Here is a 22,877-nt window from a genome sequence, read left to right as displayed (position 1 = left end):
TTAATCTTTGATGTTTATCCAGAAACTGTATTGGAGCGATGTAGAAAGCCTGTAGCTTACTCTAACAGTAGTATAAAACTGCTGTACAATGCTGACTGTAACAGCCTTGATGAATATGACTGTTCTCCTACCCCCAACACGAAAAAAAAAAAAAAAGAGTTAAAAATGACACTAGCATGTGACTTGTAAATGCTGAGTTGTTCATCTGGCTCTTGGTCCGGGATCTCCTCTCTTGGCTTGAGTTACATTTTACATAAGAGAAGGGATTTTGGCCTGAGGAGAAGGCAGTCATCTGACACAGATAAATATTCTTCCTGTCAAGCGAACTTGCAGAGATCACAAGTGTCTTATTACAGCTTCCCCAAAATAGTCTAAACCTTCTGTTACCTCTTTGTAGTCCTTTAGGTTTGTCTTTTTATTTTATGTAAATGTAGCTAGGAATGATTGATTCTGCTGTTCATGCAGGAGCTCTGGCTTGTGATGTCTCGTCCCTTAGCTAATAAAGGATAGCTTATCCCTTGTAATGGTCACAATTGACTGTAGATTATCGCATAACTTGTGTGTTAAACGGCTACAGTCTGCATGTATCTGTGAACATAAACGCCATAATAGTGACTGTCTGTTGTTGTCAAAGGCCACTAAGTTGATCTCCAAAGGTTTTAATCCTCAAAATGCAATATATGTATCTCCAAATGATCATATTTTCCTTCTATGTGGGTTATGCCTTGAATGATACTGCTGGCTAAATAAAAGCACATTTACAGTATTTCTCCTGCAGTGGCAGCTGCTCGATGCTGCTTTCCTAAATATGAAGGATGGATGCTTATAGCCAGAGATCATTCATTCTCAAGAGTTAAGTGCAGTCCAATTGCATGTCATGTCTGTGCAGAAGAAAGCCATGCTTCAATCATAATGGAAGATAACAAGAATTAGGGAGTTGATTTTGAGTTGAGGTCATCTGAAGTATAATATAGAACATATATACATAATAGGTAATGGTAGTACGATAACATAATCACTTGGCAGATAATTGTGTAAAGCAACCAACCTTTATTACAAATATAAATTACATGTAGTTGTGTACATATAGAATTGTCAAACTATTTCTCAGCTCCCTTCAGATTGTTATTTGTAAAACTAATGAACTTAACTACAGCAGTAAACATCACTAAACCAGGCCAGCTCCATCCAGTGGGTTACATTTTAACACCAGTTATGGCATGTGAATGGAGAGATGCATAGTGCATTCCTGTGCTATTTTATTTCTTGGTAGCCCAAAGGGATATTTTTACTGTGTTTGTGTAGGAAGAGTGTGGACTATTGTGTATTTAGTGCTGAGAGGCAGCTCCCTTAATCATATAAGTCATTATTTTAGTACGATTTAGGTTTCTGTTCATAAAATGTATACACAAAAATAAGAAAACTAAATTAGCCTGCCTATAAATGATAACTGTAAATCAAATTAAACTATTTGGCATTTTGTGAGTTTAGCTGAGAAGGCAAAGAGGCAAATATGTATTAGGATGTAGTGTGTCCCATTTTCTTTAGGAAAAAACAAGTTGTTACATAGCAAAAATATCTTATTAGTTGACAGGATGAATTAATAAACTTGGGGTCACAAGATCTCTGGAAAAAATAGAATGTTCAAAGGAAATGGCCAAAATGATTGATCTTTCTACGGCTAGGATGGTTGGGAGTATAAAGCAGCAGTGGCATAGGAAGGAGATCCCCCCATATTTGTGTGTGCGCCCACAATCATTTATTTAGCCTGCAAATGTCACATAGGGTCAGGGCCGTCTTTCCCATTGGGCACGATGGGCAGGTGCCCGGGGGCCCAGTGGGGAAGGGGGCCCTGGCAGGTCTGCTGCTGTAAAAAAGCCTGTAAAGAAGCAAAAAAAAAGAAACTTACTTTTTGCGGTCACCTGACCGTTCAGGTCAGGTGACGATCCGGCTCACTACCTGGACCTCTCTTCCGTGATGCGCTCGCAGTGAATGTCGGGCGTGATGACGTCATCATGCCAGGCATTCACTGCGAGCACAGCATGAAGGAGCACAGCGAACAGGATTCAACTTATCGTGATTGAAAGGTAAGTTGTTGGTTTTTTTTTAAACTTTATATTTATATATAGGGGCCCCGGTGCACTGCTATGCCCGGGGGCCCATACTGTTGTTAAGGTGGCCCTGCATAAGGTGGCACATCTCGCTATCCGTGCCACTGCTTACCCAAAACACAGGCTGTGCAGGCCATGGCGTACCTAGGGAGGCTAAATGAGACCAAGCAGCCAGACTACTCTCCAGCAAACCAGCCCTACTAGCGAATACCACAATTATCATTCCAGGCCTCCTGTATGAAAGAACAGTTATGCTGTTTATATGATGTGGTTTATTTTTTTTATTCTAGAGCTCTCGATGCTCCTCAGATGCCAATATGCTTGGAGAAATGATGTTTGGGTCTGTGGCCATGAGTTACAAAGGCTCCACTCTGAAAATTCACCAGATACGGTAGGCTTTACCTTTATTTGGATGCAGGAAAGCAAGTCATGTATAGTTTTTATGGGTATATAAGAGCAGTGACCTGAAAAAGAAATCTATGCAACACTAAAGAAGAAAGTTATTGGGTGTGTTTGAGTGGGTTTCCTCCGTAGGCTCCGGTTTCCTCCCACACTCCAAAAACATACTGGTAGGTTAATTGGCTGCTATCAAAATTGACCGTAGTCTCTCTCTCCGTCTGTTTGTGTGTATATTAGGGAATTTAGACTGTAAGCTCCAAGTTATGGGTCAGTTTTCTGACAATATTTAGTGTATAGTCAATATTTTGGTTCCAAACAAAACCATTATGGCTAAATATTTCTGTTTGGTTTGCACTGACATAAGTGAAAGGACACCTGATTGACTTTTGCTAATAGTCAAAGGAGGGAATTCATTTGGCCGCGTTACTGCCGAAAGTAGCACGGCCTGCGCACTATTACCGATATTGCGGTAATAGTGCAAATAAATACCGTTAATTTGGTAATCTTTAATGCTGGTATTTACTCACAACTCAGGGAGCCGCGAGCAGAAACCAGGATTAAATTTACCGCATTAGCGGTAATAGTATTATTGCCACGTTAAACACGGACGAATTGAATTCCCCCCAAAAAGTGTTTTCAATATAGTACTATGTGTTATTGCAATGCGCGATAAAAGCTCTGTGATGTCATATGGGTTAATTACTGTAACTAAATAATTCAGTTATTTTTAACAGGTCATTAGAATCAGAGCTACTGCAGACAAAATAATTTGGTCTATTGACTTTAAATTAAATCCACTATATGTGCCCTACTAAAATAATATATGTATTAGCCTTTAGTACTGCCATGTGTATACTGCATTTGTTTTTACAATACGTGGGTAATGGGCTCACATTATCACATTGACTTTGATAATTAATAATAGATTTTGTGTGTGATGTATGGGAAATTACTTTTAAAGGGATGTTCACACCTTTTGAATTTATTGTATATTTTTCTTTACCAAGTTATCATGCCACTTTTATTTTACCTGGTACCTCAACTGCCATGTCTCCCAGCAGCCAGTATTCAGTCACTATTCTAGTAAGGGATGGCTACACTGCCACAATGACTTAGCGGTGTCACAAACACAATTTTTATGTGATCTGTGTCCATGGATTTCAGTGGTGTATGTGTGTGTTTAGCCCCCACCCATTTATTTTTTGCTGTACTGGTGGCTGGAGTTTTACACTAGGACTTATTTAGGAATTAAAACTGCCCTTGTTATATATTCAGAAACTGATCTCTAATGCTCTGAATAGAGAGACACATGACTAGTTAAGATGGCTGCTTCATATTTTTCATTGATGTTTGTCAAACATAAATGGCCTCATATGGATCAATGACGCCTGTTTATCCAAAATATTCATATAGAATAGCTAATTGGCTACTATTCTAATCTTTACAGGTAAATTACCCCAAAGAGGTCCATGTAATTGTCGTTCAAAAGAGAAAAAAAAAATATGTTCTGTACTTCCTCTGTTGTAGTTGCTGTTGTATTCATTTTGTAGTGCTTTGGGTATAATGAAACTGTCCATATTTGGCAGCTTATAGATTGCCGTTAGTTTAATGGTCCCATGAATGTCTCTTTATCTGTTCAGCGTACCTCCTCAGCTGATGCTGAGCAAAGTGTTCACCGCACGGACTGGGAGCAGTATCTATGGAAGTCTTAACACGTGAGTCTATTTTGATTACATGCCAAACGCACCAGGAAAATATAGGTTAGACGAATGCATAGTCGTTCTATGTATGGCCTGCACAAGATTATAGGGGTTTATCTCTGCTTTTGGACCGTTCAGTGCAAGTACAACAGCTGCAGGCTGATGTCATTAGCTATTGTGAAGGCCACTCTGTTGTCACTGGCACAAATTCAAGCCTTCATTTCCACAGCAATTTTACCGTCAGGCTTTTAACTCTCTTAACTTTGCACCATTTGTATTTTATACTGTTATCTGCTAAAACAAATACTAGTAATAAAATAATACCTATGTTTATAAAGCATCTATTCTTGGTTATAAATGGCCCACACTGTCTGATGTTAGAGTCTGCTTATAATGGCATGTTTGTACATTTAAGTTGCTTCCTTATTCCAGACTGCAAGATAGCCTTGAGTACATAAGCCATGACAACAACACATTGAAGGTCGAGAGCAGCAGCATCATGAACGGTCTTCTTGGAAACATAGGTAATGTTATCTGTTATTAGGTGTGTCAGACTAGGGCGTCCTTTATATTGCATTCTTGCCTCACACATTCTTAGCACAAGTTGTTGTAGAGTGCAGGCAATGTGGGACATGTTTGTAATGCACATTCAAATTAAAGCCCTTTCTTTCCTGCTTCGAACCAATGGGTGTTGAGGGCAGAGAAAATCTGAACCCTGAGCTTACTATTGGCTGATGGCATCCAGCTCTGCTGTCTGACATGCTCTGTACAGTGAGCTCTGGAACAGAGCAAGCTGTTGGCATAGAGAAGAGCCTTCACAGGGAGCGGGATTTGGCGGATAATGTGTACTAGTCTATATTTAATATTTTAAGCATTTTGTATTTATTTTTATATGTTGCCCGGCAGAATGGGCTCAAAACTCTTACAATTGCAAATGTGAGGTCTGGCACAGAGGTTCTACATCCTGGGTATATACATATATTTATTTTAGATCACCTAACCATTGTCTGATGACAGCACATCACTGTGTTTGGTGCAGCACAATGCAGTAAATGGACCAGGACTCCTAGAGTTTTAGCTCTTAAGCAGGAGCATAGCCTGTTGCACTTTTAGGTAAAGGTGTTTTGCATCCCTTATTTCCACAGCACATTCCCAATATTATTTTTGGGTGGATTGTGGAACGTCCGGGTTACATAAGAGTGGGTTCAGGGATTTTGAGGTGGTTATACTTATGCCATTCAAGATCTCTAACCCACCCTCAATAATAACACACTGCCACAATAACCGTGGTTGTGCATTGGAGGCATTACGGGGCATATGAATTGTTTTGGGGTGATTTTGGGACCCTAGGTAACAAAAGGTCGGCTGGGCAGTGTTTCTACCTGCGAGTCGCCTAGTAAGGGTAAGTCTGAGCAGTTGATCACTCAGCAGGGGTTGAGTATGGTATGTGACTGTCCAACATCCAGCCATCTCCTGTTATAACCTCACACAAATCCGAGTTGTGCAGCCTATAATAAAATGGGTCTACTGGAATAGTTTTGCTCTAGAACCTCTATATTTAATTCAGGAATAAGTTATATTGTTCATTATTCTATCCCTTCTATTCCAGATCTGTTTTTTTAATATCTGTGGTAATAACTGTCATGTTTTTTGTATGTACCAGATTATAAGAGAATCAACTATTACAAGAAAATCAGTTATTTTGAAATTATTGCTTTACACGTTTTGGTCCCGATTCATTAAGAAACGTAAATGGGCGATACGTGGCGTCTTTTGCGTGAAATCAATCTGCGCATGCCCAGAAATGCCGGAGAGCGTAGCAACATCTTATTCATTTTCGAGCGCAAAGGACCCTTACTGCAGCCCTTGATTTCAGGGGTGCGGAATTGGGAGGGGAATGGGCGTATGCACGTAGACTGCACTCAGCAGTGTCTGATTAAAGCTTTGGACATCTCATAGCTACGTGACTTTCAGTCGTATCAGTTGCATCAGCTACAGGTCTGGTGTCGGTACCGATTACTGCTGATGACGAATGCGTATGCATGTTAGACCATGTTTGTGATCAGGAGCAATTGTGAAAATGCATTTTATGTACAGTGACATTAATAACCTCCTAATGTGTTTTATGGTGAGAGAAACCTTTATTTTTTAGTGTTTTGTCAGTTAATGACTACATTATTAACCTGTGACATTCATTGAATAGTTGTTTTTGTTTGTTTTTTCGTGCGTTCTTTTATGACTTTTATGCGTATGCCCGATTCATATGTGCGTTTAAAAAAACACACAATTACGTTAATTTTGCGTTCCTTGATGAATCTGGCCCATTCATTTTATAAACTTACCAATGTACCATATACTCTTATATCCAGGTCAATACATCATATATCTATGTGCTTTATTGTGTTGCTCTCTTTCAGCCAACTTTTCTATATATAAAGTAAAATACTTAAGTTATGCTCTAACTTGGTGTCTAGGTTGGTCAGTTGCATAATTGAAGTAATAATGTAATTACATGCAAGTGAGCACAACATGGGCATAGTTCTATAGCAGCTGCTGGCAACATATACACAAGACTATTCATTGCAGCTTTATTCAAAATGTAGAAATGTAGTTTTGTACACCGTTTAACTTGTGTTTAATAAGTGAATCGTCATAGTCTGTCTTTATTCAGAGCTTGTAGAGGCTACAGCTAAACATTGATAAAGTGAACACAGAGTATAGTTATATTGGCATATTACATTGTTGAGTTTATAGACTAGGGGGTAAATTTATCAAGCGGCGGGTTTGAAAAGTGAAGATGTTGCCTATAGCAACCAATCAGATTCTAGCTGTCATTTTGTAGAATGTACTTAATGATAACTAGAATCTGGTTGCTATAGGCAACATCTCCACTTTTCAAACCCGCTGTTTAAAGTTTTCATAATGTGGGCATTGTAAATGTTATAAATTAATGCTCCTGGCATGTGCCTATTGATATGTCACCCTATGGCATCTGAATATTTAGAAAAGGTCTGGTGTATACAGTAGTGACTTGGTAAGGTTTCAGATGTCACAGGTCTGGTTGGGAAACTTGATAGATTGCATCCATGTTGCATATTCTAAAATAAGAAAACATATGTAATATAGTAGTAGCAGAAAGATTTGTGGTCACTTCCATGTTAATTTGGTAGACTGACCATCTTCTTTTTTTTTTCCCCCCTGTGACTTCTTTCTTCTCCAAGCCAATGCACTTCCCTGTTTAACTGTATTCTCTTCCATATGTATTCTGCATTTCACCATGTAGGTCTGTCTCAGCTCTGCAGCCCTAGGCGGGCGTTCTCTGAGCAGGGCCCGCTCCGCCTCATCCGGAGTGCTTCTTTCTTTGCAGGTGTGCTGCTTGCTGTGTGAGGTGTAGCCTGTGTGTCTCCGTGCATGTTCGGTTTTGGGTTCCACTGTGGAAATAAGGAATAGAAAAAATTGCTATCCAAAGAGATCCAGAAAGGACCCCACCTGAAATTGTGGCGTTATTGTGAGAGACTGATGCTTAATCCCTAAGGATTATTTTGTTGTTCTAACAAATTCAGCTCTAGTTATGGGAGCATTGGAAGAAACTCCCATTTAATTTAGTTGAGGTACAACCACAACTATTCTTGGAATTCCACCAGGAATACCGTCCGTTTTAAACTTTAGAGCAAAATTTAAAACTATAAAGATTTTTTTTTTTTTTTGTTGTATATTGAGTTCTTGAAAGTCATGCAGTTTGGAGGTTTTTACAATACTACTTTTAACTGCTGCTCACTCCTGAAACTCCAAACCCAATCTATGTGTAAGGATAGAATAGAAAACCTTGTTTCCACAGCTAATTGCCTCTCTTGTCAATACACCTTTGCATGCCTCACTTAACTTTGAAATGTTGATATTTTCCACACGAGCACATGACCTGTCATTTTGTGTGAAAGCTTGGCTGAACTTCAGTTTTGGTTTATTTATTTATTGTTTTTTTAGACTATTCGATCATACATATATATATCTTCCTCTTCCATGAAAACTACACATGGTATTTTTTGTGCCACTGTTTCACAATTAACGTAAAATATATAACACAATTATTTTGGGGTGGATTGTGAAACATGAGGGTTACGTTACAGTAAAAAAGTTGTTCATCAAAGGAGTTTCATGGCTAAATGACCACAAAAAGTCCCAACATTTTTTGTATACAAAGCCCGAGGGAATTTCAAATTCCCTGAAACAAAAATAGATTTCTGTCTTTTTGTAATTTTATATAACACATATGCTGTGATTATGCCCCTAAAACTGAATTGATTACGCTATGACTGTATCGTTATACTGGTAACATTGTTTTCAGGATATTGTCCTGTGTCTCCATTGCGCATGTTCTTTTGCTTAAGAAAATAATTTACATGTCCCGGTGTCTCATACTAACAATATAATCGTGAACAATGCGTATATTAGAAGGGTTTTTTCTTATTAAAAAAAGTACTGCTCATGTCTTACAAGTATTTTGCATGTGAATTCCGTTAGTATTGATGCAGTTGATTTTGTAATCTACATACGTGAAGGAATGTACAGGATTGTTCAGCTGAGCTGTGGCATTTGGTGATGGGTTTGCATGATAATGTCACTTGGTTACCCAAATCTCACTCAGGCGGTGTCTTCAAGTTTTGTATTCACTTTATTCATTTTTAAGAGAAGTTGAGACTGATTATTTTCTTGGTGAACACCATAAGTTCAATGGTTGCTTTAAATACTAATCCAATTTGAATTCTTTTACAGTTCATAGCAACCCGATGGATATGCCAGGCCGAGGCTTTAATGATGACCGAGATAGTGGCATAGCAAGATCTGGTAAGGTCGCTTCTATTTTTATTTATTTCATTGGATTTTTGGGGCTTTGTCTGTTTCTTTCACTGAGCTCTGGATTTTTCTCTCATTATCTGCAGCTTCTCTCAGCAGTCTCCTCATCACTCCATTTCCTTCCCCAAGCTCATCACTCAATAGTAGCTGTGCCAGCAGCTACCAGCGACGCTGGCGTCGTAGCCAAACCACCAGTTTGGAGAATGGAGTCTTCCCCCGATGGTGAGATAAATGTTTTTGCTTCTTGTGCGAGGTGAAACCCTTTCTCTTGTATGCAGAATGTTCATGGACTTTTTGTTAAAGGTGTCTATACTTTCATGGGTATGACAGAGGGTACAATAGGAAGTGCCTTAGAAATGCCTTAAGCTTTGTTGAGATATGGTATTGATTTCCAGAACAACTTCTACTTTATTGCTGCTGTGATACGTCCTCTTTTGTTAGGTATAGGTTAAAAAAAGCCTCTAGCAAAAAAAAAAAAAAGATATCCCAGTAGTAAACTCTGCGGCTCTGGCAATTCCTATGTCAGTGAGGCTGTTTAACAGTCCAGCCAGTATGGTGATCGTGGTCACTGCGGTTTCTCTGCTGTATGTGAAGCACAGAGAGGGCTGCTCCATACGTCTTCGTCTGTCCCTCTCCTGGACATACTGGCAGGAGAAGGGATATTTTTTCTGCTACAGACATTAATAGGTTGTACTAAATAGAAACTGAACCTATATGAAAATGTATCCTGTAACATTCACAACACCTATCTCATACCTGCCAAACTGAAGATGTTTATATTGACTTGGTTGTGAAATTGAAAGCAAATAGTTTTTGTTGACCAGTCATTTTAAACTCCATGGCTGCACTATGTACCTTCTGGTCTTAAAGTAAAATGACTATAATGGTTTTAGTATTCCTTTTAGAGTGTGTAATTATCATTTTCTTTTTTTCTAGGTCTATAGAGGAAAGCTTTAATATGTCTGATGAAGGCTGTGGGCCCAACCTGGGTGTTGCCCGGAAAAAGAAGATTGCCATTGGTGTCATTTTCTCCCTATCCAAGGACGAAGAAGCAACCAACAAGTTCCACGAGTTCTTCTTTTCTCACTTTCCTCTTTTTGAGAGTCACATGAACAAGCTGAAAAGCGCCATCGAGCAGGTAACGTGACTTTTTGCTTATAAAGTGCAACCAGAATCATTGCATTGCCAGACTTTCTGCACTCAAATAAGTTTTGTTTTGTACTGCTAAGTGGAGAATATGCAATTACTCATTTCTACATGTGAAAATGATAGTAGAGTTGTATCACTTCAGTGAAGGGTTCTGCCTTTCTGTGGCATCCTTTTGGTGATAAATCACTTTCCAAGTCCACACTCCACAATAAACAGGTGGTTTTTTTCCCACCAAATAGTAACCTCTGTGTCTACGGTAATTTTGTTTCGGAAAGAACTCCATGATGCCTTTATCCATGTAAAGTTGGCTGGAATGGCCAGGTCCATTGATCATATTTGTGTTAGATATAGATAGATACAATGCTACAAATCAGTAACAGCAGTTTGTACTAAAAATGTAAGAAAACAAAATAAAGTTTTTTATTTTTTTCCATCGCTTCTCTTAAAAACTACCGGTCTCCACTTTTACTCTTAACGATGTGTTTCTGTCAGCTGTGTCCTGTTTTTGATCTGTGTTGACTGATATTGCCATGTTAAAAATGAAGTAATATAACCCATCCAAGAGGCTTGTGACTATAAGATAACTGCTTTATAATCCTGCTGTCACATGGAGTAAAGTTGTACTTGTTGACTGACCTTTTCTGTGGAAAAGAAAGCGGCAAACTCCAAATGGCTTCTAAAATACCCAAAGAGGGTATGGTTTAAAATAACAATTTACAACGCTTACCACTCCTGAACTCTATGTACTAAACTCTATGACTATGACCAGTGCATTCCGCTGCATCACAAGCAACAAGTGACATGATTTGGTTTGAACTGAGAAGGGTAAATATGTTTGCACCACTCGCTTTAAATCCAATGACAGCGACCAGAGGATGGGGCAGAGGGAGCCATTGTTTTTCTTTTAATAAGGAAATGTGTTCTCTGTATCCAATGAGCACTTTTTTTTTTTTTTTTTTTTCTTAAATATTTGGTCTGTCAATATTGCCTGGTGAAATGATACTCCCCTTTACCAAGGATCTGACAGGTCTAGTGCCACCCATAGTTATCCCCAAAGATGAGCTCTATGATGCTTTCTTTATATCCTCCCTTAAATGCTTTTAATATTATAGGCGATGAAAATGAGCCGTAGATCAGCAGATACCAACCAGAGAAGTTTAGCTTACAGCAAAATTGTGGAGGCCCTGAATGAGTTTCGGTAAGTGCATATTTACATGTATTTTCTTGCTTGTCACTTCTTCGCATGTTTCACCATTAAGGAGCGATAAGGGGGCAGCACAGTCTCAATGCAGTGTAGAAAGTCCAGCATTGTGGGTAGAAATTCAATTGTATTGTCTCTCTGGCTCTGAGGTCTGCCTGTTCTATCCAACAAAAGTGAGATGAATAACTTGTTTTAATGCAATAAGCAAAAAAACAAAACCATTTGACCCTTTGGGAAACCGCTGAACCTTTTATTCTTTTTTTTTTTTTTCTTTTTTTTCCCCCCACTGTGTTTATACTTTAAAGTAACAACGATCAGCACTTGGCTAAGTCACAAGATTTTACTACTCGGTCACAAGACATGTGATGTTGAATAGTTTTTCCTCCTGTGAAGATCCACTTGAGCAGTTTTTTTTTTTTTTTTCTGCAAAGCTCACAAAATAAGATGTTCCTTGTTTTTTTGTTTTTTTTATCTTTTTGTTAGAAAACGTAAGGAAGAATAAGTTATAAACATTGAGATGTTTTAATATAGTTGTATGACTAGAAAATAAATTGTAACCTTTCACTTTATTTAATAGGATGCAGAGGGTACAGTGGGTCACAGATTTCATTTCGAGCTTTACCTCTGAACCTCTTATTACACGAAATATAACAATGACTGTTTTCTATATATTAATGCGAGCAACCAAATTCAATATTTAATGCATATGTCAACTTTTCGCCAAGTCTTACCTACTCTCAAGATTTTGCAATTACTGGTGTTCCTGTCCATGGGAGCCCTCCTTAAAGAAAGACATCGCTACTGATCACTCAGTGACCTTTTAGTTTGGGAGAAGGGAGAGACCATGAATGGGCCTCAATAGAGGCTCCTCTATTTGAGTTCACTAGGCAAGGCATGGACTATTCGTTCTCCCTGGGCTTGACCGTTCAGTGAGTGGTCAGCTCATGACACCTCTGGACTTTAGGTGGGATCATGTTAGGAATAGGTAAGATGTGGTCTTGTCCTTTTAAGTGTCTTTTTCCTTCAAATAGCAGGGGTCATATGTCCAGCACGCTTAGTTTACACGTAGTGTGAGATGGTTAAAATGAATATACTGAACTATAAACATGGCCATATGTCACATTATGGAAACCATTACATGTGTGTGATCTTATATTGTTATATATGCTATATTTTCACTAAGGATCAGTTTCTTCTAAAATGCAAGGACAACCAACTCTTGAAGTTTATTTTGTACTTTGTGAAAAATGTGATGTAGCTGTAGTTTACAATATAGCAAAATAAAGTTGCTATATCTAGTTGGTTTATAAACTTCAGGCCCAAGTCTGACTATATACAAAATGTGCATAGCAGGTGTACAACTGCTTAAATGTGCAATCTGATGTGCTGGCAAGTGCCAGGCTCAGGGTTCTGTGTCCATAATCTGTGTCTAAATTTAAACTAGTTTCAGTTATGAACATCGGCAAAGGTGTAATCGCATGAGATCTGATTTTTGGTTGGCTTTCTACATGAAATTAAGGAGACGACCTCTGATTTACGCTACGAGAGGAAATGGGAGGGAGCCTGATTCTAGTTCTTACCTCACCAGTAAACACACCATGTGGTGTTGATCTGGAATTGAGTACTGCTCCTCACGAGGTATATGCAGACAGAGAGCTTTAAGGATCTGGCAAATAGGCAGCCAATAACCTCAGATCCCCTCCATGATTTCACCGGACAAGCAGTGTATTACTGTTCATTGTCATTGTTCTGAGAAGCTTTGTTTTCCATACTACTGCCCATAGACAGAGTTCTCTTGTAAAGGGTATCACGGTGGTCACAGTGTGACATTGTGGACAGTATTTAATGACTTACGAAGAACCATATTCTATAAGTTACAACTCCCATTTACATTATTCAATAAACATAATTGATTTTGTTGGTTACGAATCCCTGCTCAAACAGCAAATTGCAGGAAAAAAACATGAATGAAAAATCTACATAGATATACTTGAGGTATGGAGGATGTTTTTTTTTTTTTTTAAATCAAAACTGAAGTTTTGGATATAATGGTACTTAAAGCAACAATCCCATGAAAAAATGAGGTCTGGTTTTTTTTTTTGTTTTTTTTTTTACCATAAATCACTGGGCAGACTATAAGAAGCATGTTGGTATTCACCATTTTTCCTTGGTTTGTTTCTTCAGGCTGCTATTAATGATATATATAATTCTGCTATGACATGGCTACCACAGTCTCATAGCACATGATGTAATGAGCAGAGAAGCTTTGGAATGTCCCTCAGAGCTTTGTCTGCTCTGTGTCCTGTATAATCCACCCTCCTCTGCCATCACGACATGCTGTGAGCCTGTGTAACTGGCAGCCATATTTTGAAACCTCTAGAGAGATTTTTAAAAGGAGACAAATATTTGTACAAGGACCATTAAGAAATAATCAGATGCATACTTAAAATGTACTTGCCTTGCTATTTAAAGCATTGGATTGCTGTGTCAACACCTGTGCATTAAAGAAAAGGCTAATACAAATAGTTTATATATTCCTTACTCGTCACACATACTATACCATGTGTGTCAGATGTCTGTTAATGTATGTGGAATGTAGTCTAGACAGGATTGCACAAAGGAAGTGTCATTACAGTATATTTGATTATGTGACCTTTTATTTATTTACATTTATTGTATGATAGCATTTGTTGGGTTCATTTTGATTTCTTAAAAGAAACCCAGTCAGTGTTGAGAGCTGGCTGTTTACATAATGTCCAGTGCATGTAAGTGCAGTGGGCACTATGAGTTTTCCTGTGCACCTTTTGCTCATGAGAGCGCATAGGAAAATAAAAACAGCCAGTGTTGTATAACGATGTAATGAGTCATCCCGCATAATTGCTCTATACTCTCTCCAGGGCAGTTGCCCTGTCACAGCCCCCCCACCTCACAAGTGTGTGTGTGAAGGTAGCGGACTTTCATTGTTTACACCATGGGAATGTTTTGTTATGGTCTGCCTCCTCTGTAATATAGTATTTTACTTAGTCTCTATATCATAGCCTGTGGGCAGGGCCGTAACTAGGGCTGTGCAACAGGGGCGGCCGCCCAGGGCGCAACGCTGAAGGGGGGCACAATTTATGAATATTTTAGGTTCATTTGGTTAAAATTGAGGGCTACAGGGGCGGCAATTGTCTTTTTCGCCCCAGGCACTAGAATTCTAAGTTACGACTTTGCCTGTGGGTGTCTGAGACTATTGGATCCCAACATACTAAACCGATGCATCAGCAACATCAAATACAGATAGCCATTTCTCTATTGATATAGTGGTCAGATTCAGTTCTACATATTTTAAAATTATGAACATTCTCCTTAACACCCATTGCTTCCTTGAAATATTCTGAGGGCAAAATATATTAAAGTGCTCTAAGTACATAAACTCGAAAGATATTTCCTGTAACACTATTTCCAAGCTCCAACATAATGGACAAACCAATATTTTTTATTTACCTTTTATCTATCAAACAAATATAAATAGATAAATAGGCACTAGTTAGACCTAAAAAATGTATATATCCGCTGCACCACTTATAGGCATCTAACCTACAATGATTTGAGAATAAATAAATAAACATATAGTGGGTGCTTGATATAACATTAAAACACATTTATTTAACACAAATAAAAACATATAAATAAAAATAACCTATATAGGTATATGAATAGGCCAAAGATATTCATATACCTATATATGTTATTTTTATTTATATGTTTTTATTTGTGTTAAATAAATGTGTTTTAATGTTATATCAAGCGCCCACTATCTGTTTATTTCTTTATCTATCAAAGCCCTTAAAAAAAAAAAAAAGTGATCCATGCATTTGGATATAAATTTTCTATTACTTTGTCTGCTAAAAAAATGGTTACATTTTAACTGCAGTGTTTTCTAAATTCTTAAAGCTGTAAGAATTAAAGTTCCATGTTAATAGCATCACGTTTCTCAGAATAAATCACGTATTTTCTCAGAGAGAATGAACTATAATATATTATTTTATCATAAGTGACCCAACATTGACTAAGTGGTTTAAGGAGTTAAAAGAAAAAAAAAAAAGCCGAGGGGAACAGGGTGTAAGCATGTGTACACGTAGTGTCTGTGCCCTGCCCTTGGTCCGCGAGCCATTAATACACTCATTTCTGGTATGGAGGGTTCCCTTTATTGCAGTCACATGTCTGTTGGAGGGCAGCCAGCAAAATCCGATCTGTCTTGGAGGAAACACTATCAGCAGCAGATTCAGCCAGGGTTACCAGAATAGTAAATAATGTATCACAAGACTCAGTCTATCTGCTCTGTGCAAACACATTTTAATACCTTTCAGAAAGATGAGCTTTAAATGCAGTTGGTTTATTTCAGAAGAACGCATTAAACTTTTGACTATAAAATGTTTATTTTTATTTTACAGTGTACAGTCAGAGAAAGAGGATTGACATTGTTTTTAGTTTGTTGTTGTTGCTTGATTTACTATATGTGAAAGGGAAAAAAACATATATATTTTTTTTAATTCAATTTTACTTTATTTTTTATTTTAATTCAAGTTTAATGTCACAAGCACTGTAGTAGTAGTTACTTGATAAAAGTATACTGCAAGCATAAAAATTGCTAATGTAAAAGTAAGTTTCACATTATGAATTGCTGAATTAAGAATAAGAACCACTCCTGTCTATCCGCTGTTTCAGCTCTTGTTTGTACTTGAATCTCTTAGCTCTTGTTTTGCAGCTCACAATAATAGTTACATTAGGACAGTATTCGTTTGCCTCTTTGCATAGCACTGCAAAATAACAGTTGAGACTTTTGATGGTTTTGGATTATGTTGCATTGCAAAGTAATTTGTAACTGCATGTTTGTTCTGTGGAGATGAGTCCTTTTCATATGCAGTAAATATGAATGCCTGAGCACTGTATTACCGTAATTACTCTCTTACTTGGAAACAGACCCGGAAGTTCTCAGAACTTCTATATTTCCTCCCACTGCATATATGCACACTTGTATTTTCTCTGTCTGTAAAGATCCACTAAAGGGGTTACCACTTTCAGAATTCCTATTTATTGGCCTGAACACATACTCCTGCAACTTTTATTAACAACTCTGCTCTACCATTTTGGCTTCCTATTTCCCATGGATATGACACAAATCAGCAAAGTGCTGATTTGTGTCACATCCATGGGTAATAGAATGTAAACATTTCCTCCTGGAGACGTAAATAGGTGTTTGTAAATTTCAAGCAAAGTATTAAGTAAAAGTGGCAGGATTTGCACACTGATTATCCAGATATGTACAATGCTATTATGAGAGTGAGACATATTATTGTACACAAACTATCCGATAACCTAAGCACTTTGTTTCATTTACACATGGACTGCCAATGTCTTACACCCAAAACACCAAGAAGTGTTTCTATTGTACATGAATCATGTCTGCTTTATTTAACATAATGGCAGAATAAAATGTTATTGACAACTAACTATGATTTTGGGTGATGTGGCACATGTTATATCTTTCATGTCTGTTCAACAAAGTAAACAGAATATCTCTAACATCTTCTGTAGAGGAGATGTTAGAGAGGTTCACACATTGGTTGCTGTTATGTTTTGTTTTTGTGTTTTTTATGTTACTTTTTCTTTTGGTTTTTAATTTGTGGCACTGTGTGTACTTGACTTTTTTATTAATAGTTTATATTACTCCTAAATTATGTCCCACTATAATTATTAGGATGTTTTTGTGCTATTATTTATCATGTTACAGTGCCTTGACATGTCAAACTTTTTCTAAATATTGAAAGAAGTAGACCTTGTACCTCAATTCTAAATTTCTTTTTTTTGATATCTAGGACAACAATCTGTAACCTGTACACCATGCCCAGAATATCCGAACCCGTTTGGCTAACTATGATGTCTGGGTCACCGGAGAAAAATCACCTTTGCCAACGCTTTATGAAGGAGTTTGCATTCCTGATGGAATATACGTCAAAAAACCAGTAATTTTTCTCATTCCTTATTAAAGTCATACTTGCCAACATTTTATTGTCCCCTACGAGAGTTCCGCAGGGGACGTGAAGCACAAGTGTGGAAGGGGATGGCCTGCAGCATATCGTGTAATTTTGGCCCCAGCCCCTCAATGCAATTCTGTAGGGCCAAAAGGATGCGATTCATGACAAATCGCATCATGGAGACCCCATCTCGCCCCCACTCCAGTAGGAAGTGGTGGATGCGGGAGAATTGCCTACTCTCCCGGAAGTCCAGCAGACCTACCCGAAATTCAGGCATCTCCTGGAAATTCCTGGAGAGTTGGCAAGTATGTTAATCTACACACATTTGTATCTGATGCATTACGTATTGTATAAATTATATATGGATTAATACCCACATTCCTAGAAATTACCCTTGCTTTTATCTCTTAAGCATTTGGTTGAGGAAGGGTAGGAAAAATAGTACTTGCAACAGTCATGCCAGAATGTTTAGACATTGTCAATTTTAAAATGACTCCTGGTTATAAAAAGGGGATATTCACGAGATTGCAGTCTTACTGTTCAATTGATTGATTGCATTCTTTTGATTATTGGTTTAGTCTGCAATATGGCTGTATCCACTGTTTGAAGATTAAACAGTATTTGTTGTGTTACTTTTTGTCTGTATTGCAAACACACAAAACAAGTACAAACATATACATACCAAAGCATATATTAAGATTATAGCCCATATTCATCTGTATAACTTGCAATAAAATAGTTTACAGACTTGCACGTGTGTTGTAGCATGTGATAAAAGTAAGCATCTGACCACAGCTATTGTACTTCAGCAACTAATAAAAAAAAATGAGGGGATATTTTTAGTGATGGGAAGGACTCCAACACGGATGATTTCACAAATATGCCACGTTGTAAACAATAGCCCAAAGTCCAAAGTATTTTAATCAGCATTGTGACTTGCCTGAGGAGTCCAGACTAAACAGCCAAAAATAGTGCCAGGGTCAAAGCGTTATTTTAAAATTAAAGAGAACATTTAAATTTTTTTGCCTGGGGTTCAGTCCCTGGTGTCATTTATAATTGTCATCTTACAATAGTGGTAGCATGCTGCTAGGCCCATACCCCCGTAGTCGGTGACAACTGGGGACAGCAGTCCAGTGGTGGGATTAGGAGTCGTACAGAGTGGCTCCTTGTCTCAGGATCAAAATGAACGCAGTCTGTTAAATGCACTTGCGCATTTGTAAAATGAAGGCACAGGATTTCCATGCAGGGTACAAAGGCCTTGTTAAATGGAAGACCTAAATCAGGTCTCCTGTGCAGAGCAATACTCATGCATACCAAATTAATTTAATAATAAATGCTGTACTAGTTACTAGAAGATGCAGCTCTAATTCACCCTTGACCCTATTAGTGCTGAAAGTGGGGAAGACCTATTTGGCCACAGAAAAAAAAAAATAATATATATATATATATATATATATATATATATATATATATATATATATATATATATATATATATATATATATATATATTATATATTGGGCAGCACGGTGGCTTAGTGGTTAGCACTTCTGCCTCTCAGCACTGGGGTCATGAGTTCAATTCCCAACCATGGCCTTATCTGTGTGGAGTTTGTATGTTCTCCCTGTGTTTGAGTGGGTTTCCTCCGGGTGCTCCGGTTTCCTCCCATACTCCAAAAACATACTAGTAGGTTAATTGGCTGTTAACAAATTGACCCTAGTCTGCCTGTCTGTCTGTGTGTGTTAGAGAATTTAGACTGTAAGCTCCAATGGGGCAGGGACTGATGTGAGTGAGTTCTCTGTACAGCGCTGCGGAATTAGTGGCGCTATATAAATAAATGGTGAAGATGATATTTATATATTTTCCAAGTGATTTGCACAGCACAGAAATTGTCATTAAAGTGCAGACTGCCCCTACTATTGTGAACATATCACAAGCCTCATCAAGGACCGCCCCAAAAAATTCCATACCATTTGGAACCCTTGGCTCTCCTCTCAATGAATAGACCAGCCAAGAACCAGTAGGCGGCACCAGTACACATGTTCCTGTTTTGGTAGTGCACTTTTTGACTAATATAGAGAGACAAGACTAATTTGCATACAGAAATTAGGCAAACTAAATACTAATAAATAAATACAAAATATACTTTTATAGGACAGCTGGATTTTAATATGCTCTGTTTTATATGTATGTTTAATATGTTGAATTTTTTTTGCCTTATGAATATCACAGAGGAAGGGACAAAACCATAAGGGTTTTATACAGGGCAAATAATCTGCGTGCAGTGGTATGTTATGTTAATGATCATTAATAGGTAAAAGCTGTTCACCTAACTGTACCATATCTAGCAATAGATTACCATATGGTATTACAGCATGAAAATGTAAGTGAGGGATTACAAATGCATGGGATTGTTTGCGTTTTGTAGAAAACCTTATAACCTCTCATAACATCAGTCAGTGTTTGCTGGTCTAGAGTGTAATACATGGTAAACATATTTACCCTGACGGATGTGTTCTGACCTATTTATTGACATTCTCTGCCCTGCACATCATACATTTCCCTGTACCTCTGCTGCAGCCACCATAGCTGCAAATGGTAATCTTCTCCTTAGTAGTGCTAAATATAGCCTTGGGGTGTCTCCTCTTTAAATATTAACAAATTGTGCTCTACATACGTGGATAAACGTCATCCACAAACTAGGAAGCAGTTGTGTTTTTACCCTAGAGGGTAAACAAATAAATGAATACACACTGAGTAAAGAATAATCAAGCACAGATGGCATATGTAAACACTGCTAATTGCACATACTTCGAAGAAATATGTATACTTTTATTATTACACACAATATATGGTTTAGGAATATTGCTGCTTTGTTTGGTTTAGGCCTCTGCAAAAACTATTGCCTACCTCACCATTTCAAATGTCTAAAAGAGCTGTACTCTAAAATGTATTTACTTTTTTAAGCAGTTTACTACAGTTAATCTAAACAGTACCTCTTGACTCCGGTTCTCAGTATTTAGAGGACAGGTGTGCAGTCCTATGTCACAAACCCAATGTGATCTAGTTTGGCCAGACTTGCATAAATTGAGTTTTTATCTAGTTAATTTAAACTGTTGACATTGGTCTGATTGTGGAACAGTGGAGGCAAGGCATAAACGGGAAGACTGCATACTCCTGCCTCCGTCTGAAGATGGAGATTCCACTGGACGAGCCATAGTTAGATGTACTGTAGAGGTTATGTTTGGAAAATAGACTCTTTGGGGCATATTCAATTAAGCGCAAAGTGCCTCTAGAACGGCCCCGAAGACACCACGGATCTCCGTTCGCAGCCCGTAGGGGTGAAAAGGGAAATCCTTTATGTTGCGGTACTGGAATAACAAAAACAATGCGCATCCGCAATGATTTGGCTTAATTGAATATGCCCCTTTATATCTATTTTACACATCCAGCCCCTAAATTTAAAATAAACAAATAAAAGTCCACAAAGGTTATCTATTTTTACAATTGGCATAAATAGACACTATGACAAATGGTAAATAATTGTAAGCCTCCGTGTCTTGTTCTTCCAGGTTCCTTCCTGCTCTCCTCACTGCTGTGCTCACAAACCACCTTGCGTGGGTTCCTACAGTTATGCCCAATGGACAGCCACCTATTAAGATCTTTCTTGAAAAGCACTCATCACAAAGTGTCGACATGTTGGCCAAGACTCACCCATACAACCCTCTGTGGGCACAACTGGGTGAGTAGTTCATAAAATAACTACTTAAGGTTCCAAAAAGTGGAACTTTCTGATTTTTAATTGACCGATAAGTCACCCCTGTTGACATTTTTAGCCTGGAATTCCTCTGCGCTAGAAGTTTTCGCAGCTTAGTTTTTGAAATAAAATGGAAGAGTCGGTGCTAGTGAGGTATTTTAATTTATTTGTTTATAATAGTGGCACAATTACTGTACACTGGGCATCCATACTAATATTTGCTTTACCTGGTTAAATTGCACATATTGAAAACAATTATTTCTACAGGTCAAATTGAACAGAGCTGCAGACATCCCACAATAGTTTGGTGCAGTTAGATCTGCAACTACTGGTCTGTATTTTGCACTAAGCAATGTTTATTGTTCACAAAAACAGCCTTAATAGGGTTGTCTTCAATTTTATGTCCTGCCCTCTCAAGTAGCAATTTGACCCAATTGGTTCCTGAAGCCGGGAGTCGGACTGTGGCTTTATCAGAAAGCTTCTCTTTACATTACGGGGAGACTCAACTGGCCATATTTATGAAAACTGTTCAACAGGCACCTATTCACAAAAGGTGGTATTCCCACAGCAAGCAGTCCGATTTTGTCACAATTCTAGCGCAGTTTTGAAAATAAAATCCAATGACTGGTTTGTATGGGTTATAGCTTCTTTTAACAGTTACCTGCTGAGAGTTTTGTTTTTAATAAATGTTCTATAATATGTCTAGTATGATTCTCTAAATCAGAATAGAATTATTTTCTATTGGATTTGATAGTATAGATTACATCCTTCAGCACTGCGGCTGCCTTCTTGTAAGCGTTACAATTGGACTTCATACAACAGATGCAGTCTCGCCTCATGAGTGAGTTGACCCTAGTCTGTGTGTGTTTGTTAGAGAATTTAAACTGTAAGCTCCATTGGGGCAGGGACTGATGTGAATGAGTTCTCTGTACAGCACTGTGGAATTAGTGGCGCTATATAAATAGATGATGATGAGTTAGGACACAGAGAGGTGGTGTTGGACAACCAATTTAAAATAACTGTGTTGCCAATGTTGTTTTAAATATAAACGCCTGAAATTTGTATTCACAAATGTCTTCAATTCCAGAATTATGAGGACGATTTAAGTAGTTTGCAGAAATTTTAATGTCAAGTAACTGAAGATAAATGGTTTAGTAAGTTGGTGGGTATGCAATCTGTTGCTGTGCCCACCAATGGGCATCTTAACTGACATTCATGGAGGCAATCTACTGTTCTCTGCAGGTTTAAAATGAAATGCCATACTTTTTACTTTGTTTATGTTATTGTATACCCTATTGCTAACGCTTACTATTAAGATTGTTATATTTCACCCAACTACAAATAGTTTCCCATTATGTATTTCTTAATATATAGGTGTCCACAAACTGATATTATTTAGTGTACAAATACTTCTCATATTCATTGAGAGCTTTCAAGCAGGTTTCATTTGTGACCTTGTTAATAGCTGGATTAAGGATTTTAGTTTCTGATCAGGAGTTTGTGTTGGGTGTGGCACAGTCCTCTTGGTTTCTAGAGCTTTACTGCCATCTACTGCTTGTTTTTCAGTATAAAGGCAAAACTGAATCCACTTGCAGTTTTGTAGGAACTAAAACTTTAAATCTGTATCTATAAGTGAAATGACTTTGGGAAATCGTTCCTCAGCATTGAGAATATGCACTGTACTTT

At 37.9% G+C, this 22,877-nt stretch overlaps 1 protein-coding gene across 3 annotated transcripts in view; it reads left to right on the top strand.

The window, feature by feature from the left end:
- The window catches only part of FNIP1 (folliculin interacting protein 1), a 77,034-nt gene that overhangs the window by 43,289 nt on the left and 10,868 nt on the right, over nucleotides 1–22,877 (top strand). For 2 of the 3 annotated variants that reach the window (XM_075209836.1, XM_075209837.1), the window contains exons 4-13: nucleotides 2,402–2,502; nucleotides 4,151–4,225; nucleotides 4,643–4,734; nucleotides 7,494–7,577; nucleotides 8,984–9,055; nucleotides 9,151–9,286; nucleotides 10,001–10,202; nucleotides 11,326–11,411; nucleotides 17,276–17,422; nucleotides 21,007–21,176. In XM_075209836.1, coding sequence (XP_075065937.1) covers nucleotides 2,402–2,502; nucleotides 4,151–4,225; nucleotides 4,643–4,734; nucleotides 7,494–7,577; nucleotides 8,984–9,055; nucleotides 9,151–9,286; nucleotides 10,001–10,202; nucleotides 11,326–11,411; nucleotides 17,276–17,422; nucleotides 21,007–21,176 — 1,165 coding nt within the window. The remainder of the gene's footprint in view (nucleotides 1–2,401; nucleotides 2,503–4,150; nucleotides 4,226–4,642; nucleotides 4,735–7,493; nucleotides 7,578–8,983; nucleotides 9,056–9,150; nucleotides 9,287–10,000; nucleotides 10,203–11,325; nucleotides 11,412–17,275; nucleotides 17,423–21,006; nucleotides 21,177–22,877) is intronic. The other variant, XM_075209838.1, reaches the window with a different exon arrangement.

The sequence above is a fragment of the Mixophyes fleayi genome, chromosome 4 (assembly GCF_038048845.1).
Source record: "Mixophyes fleayi isolate aMixFle1 chromosome 4, aMixFle1.hap1, whole genome shotgun sequence".
Classification (NCBI taxonomy): domain Eukaryota; kingdom Metazoa; phylum Chordata; class Amphibia; order Anura; family Limnodynastidae; genus Mixophyes; species Mixophyes fleayi.
Note: the sequence above shows the minus strand (reverse complement) of the source record. Positions and strands in the feature narration are given on the sequence as shown.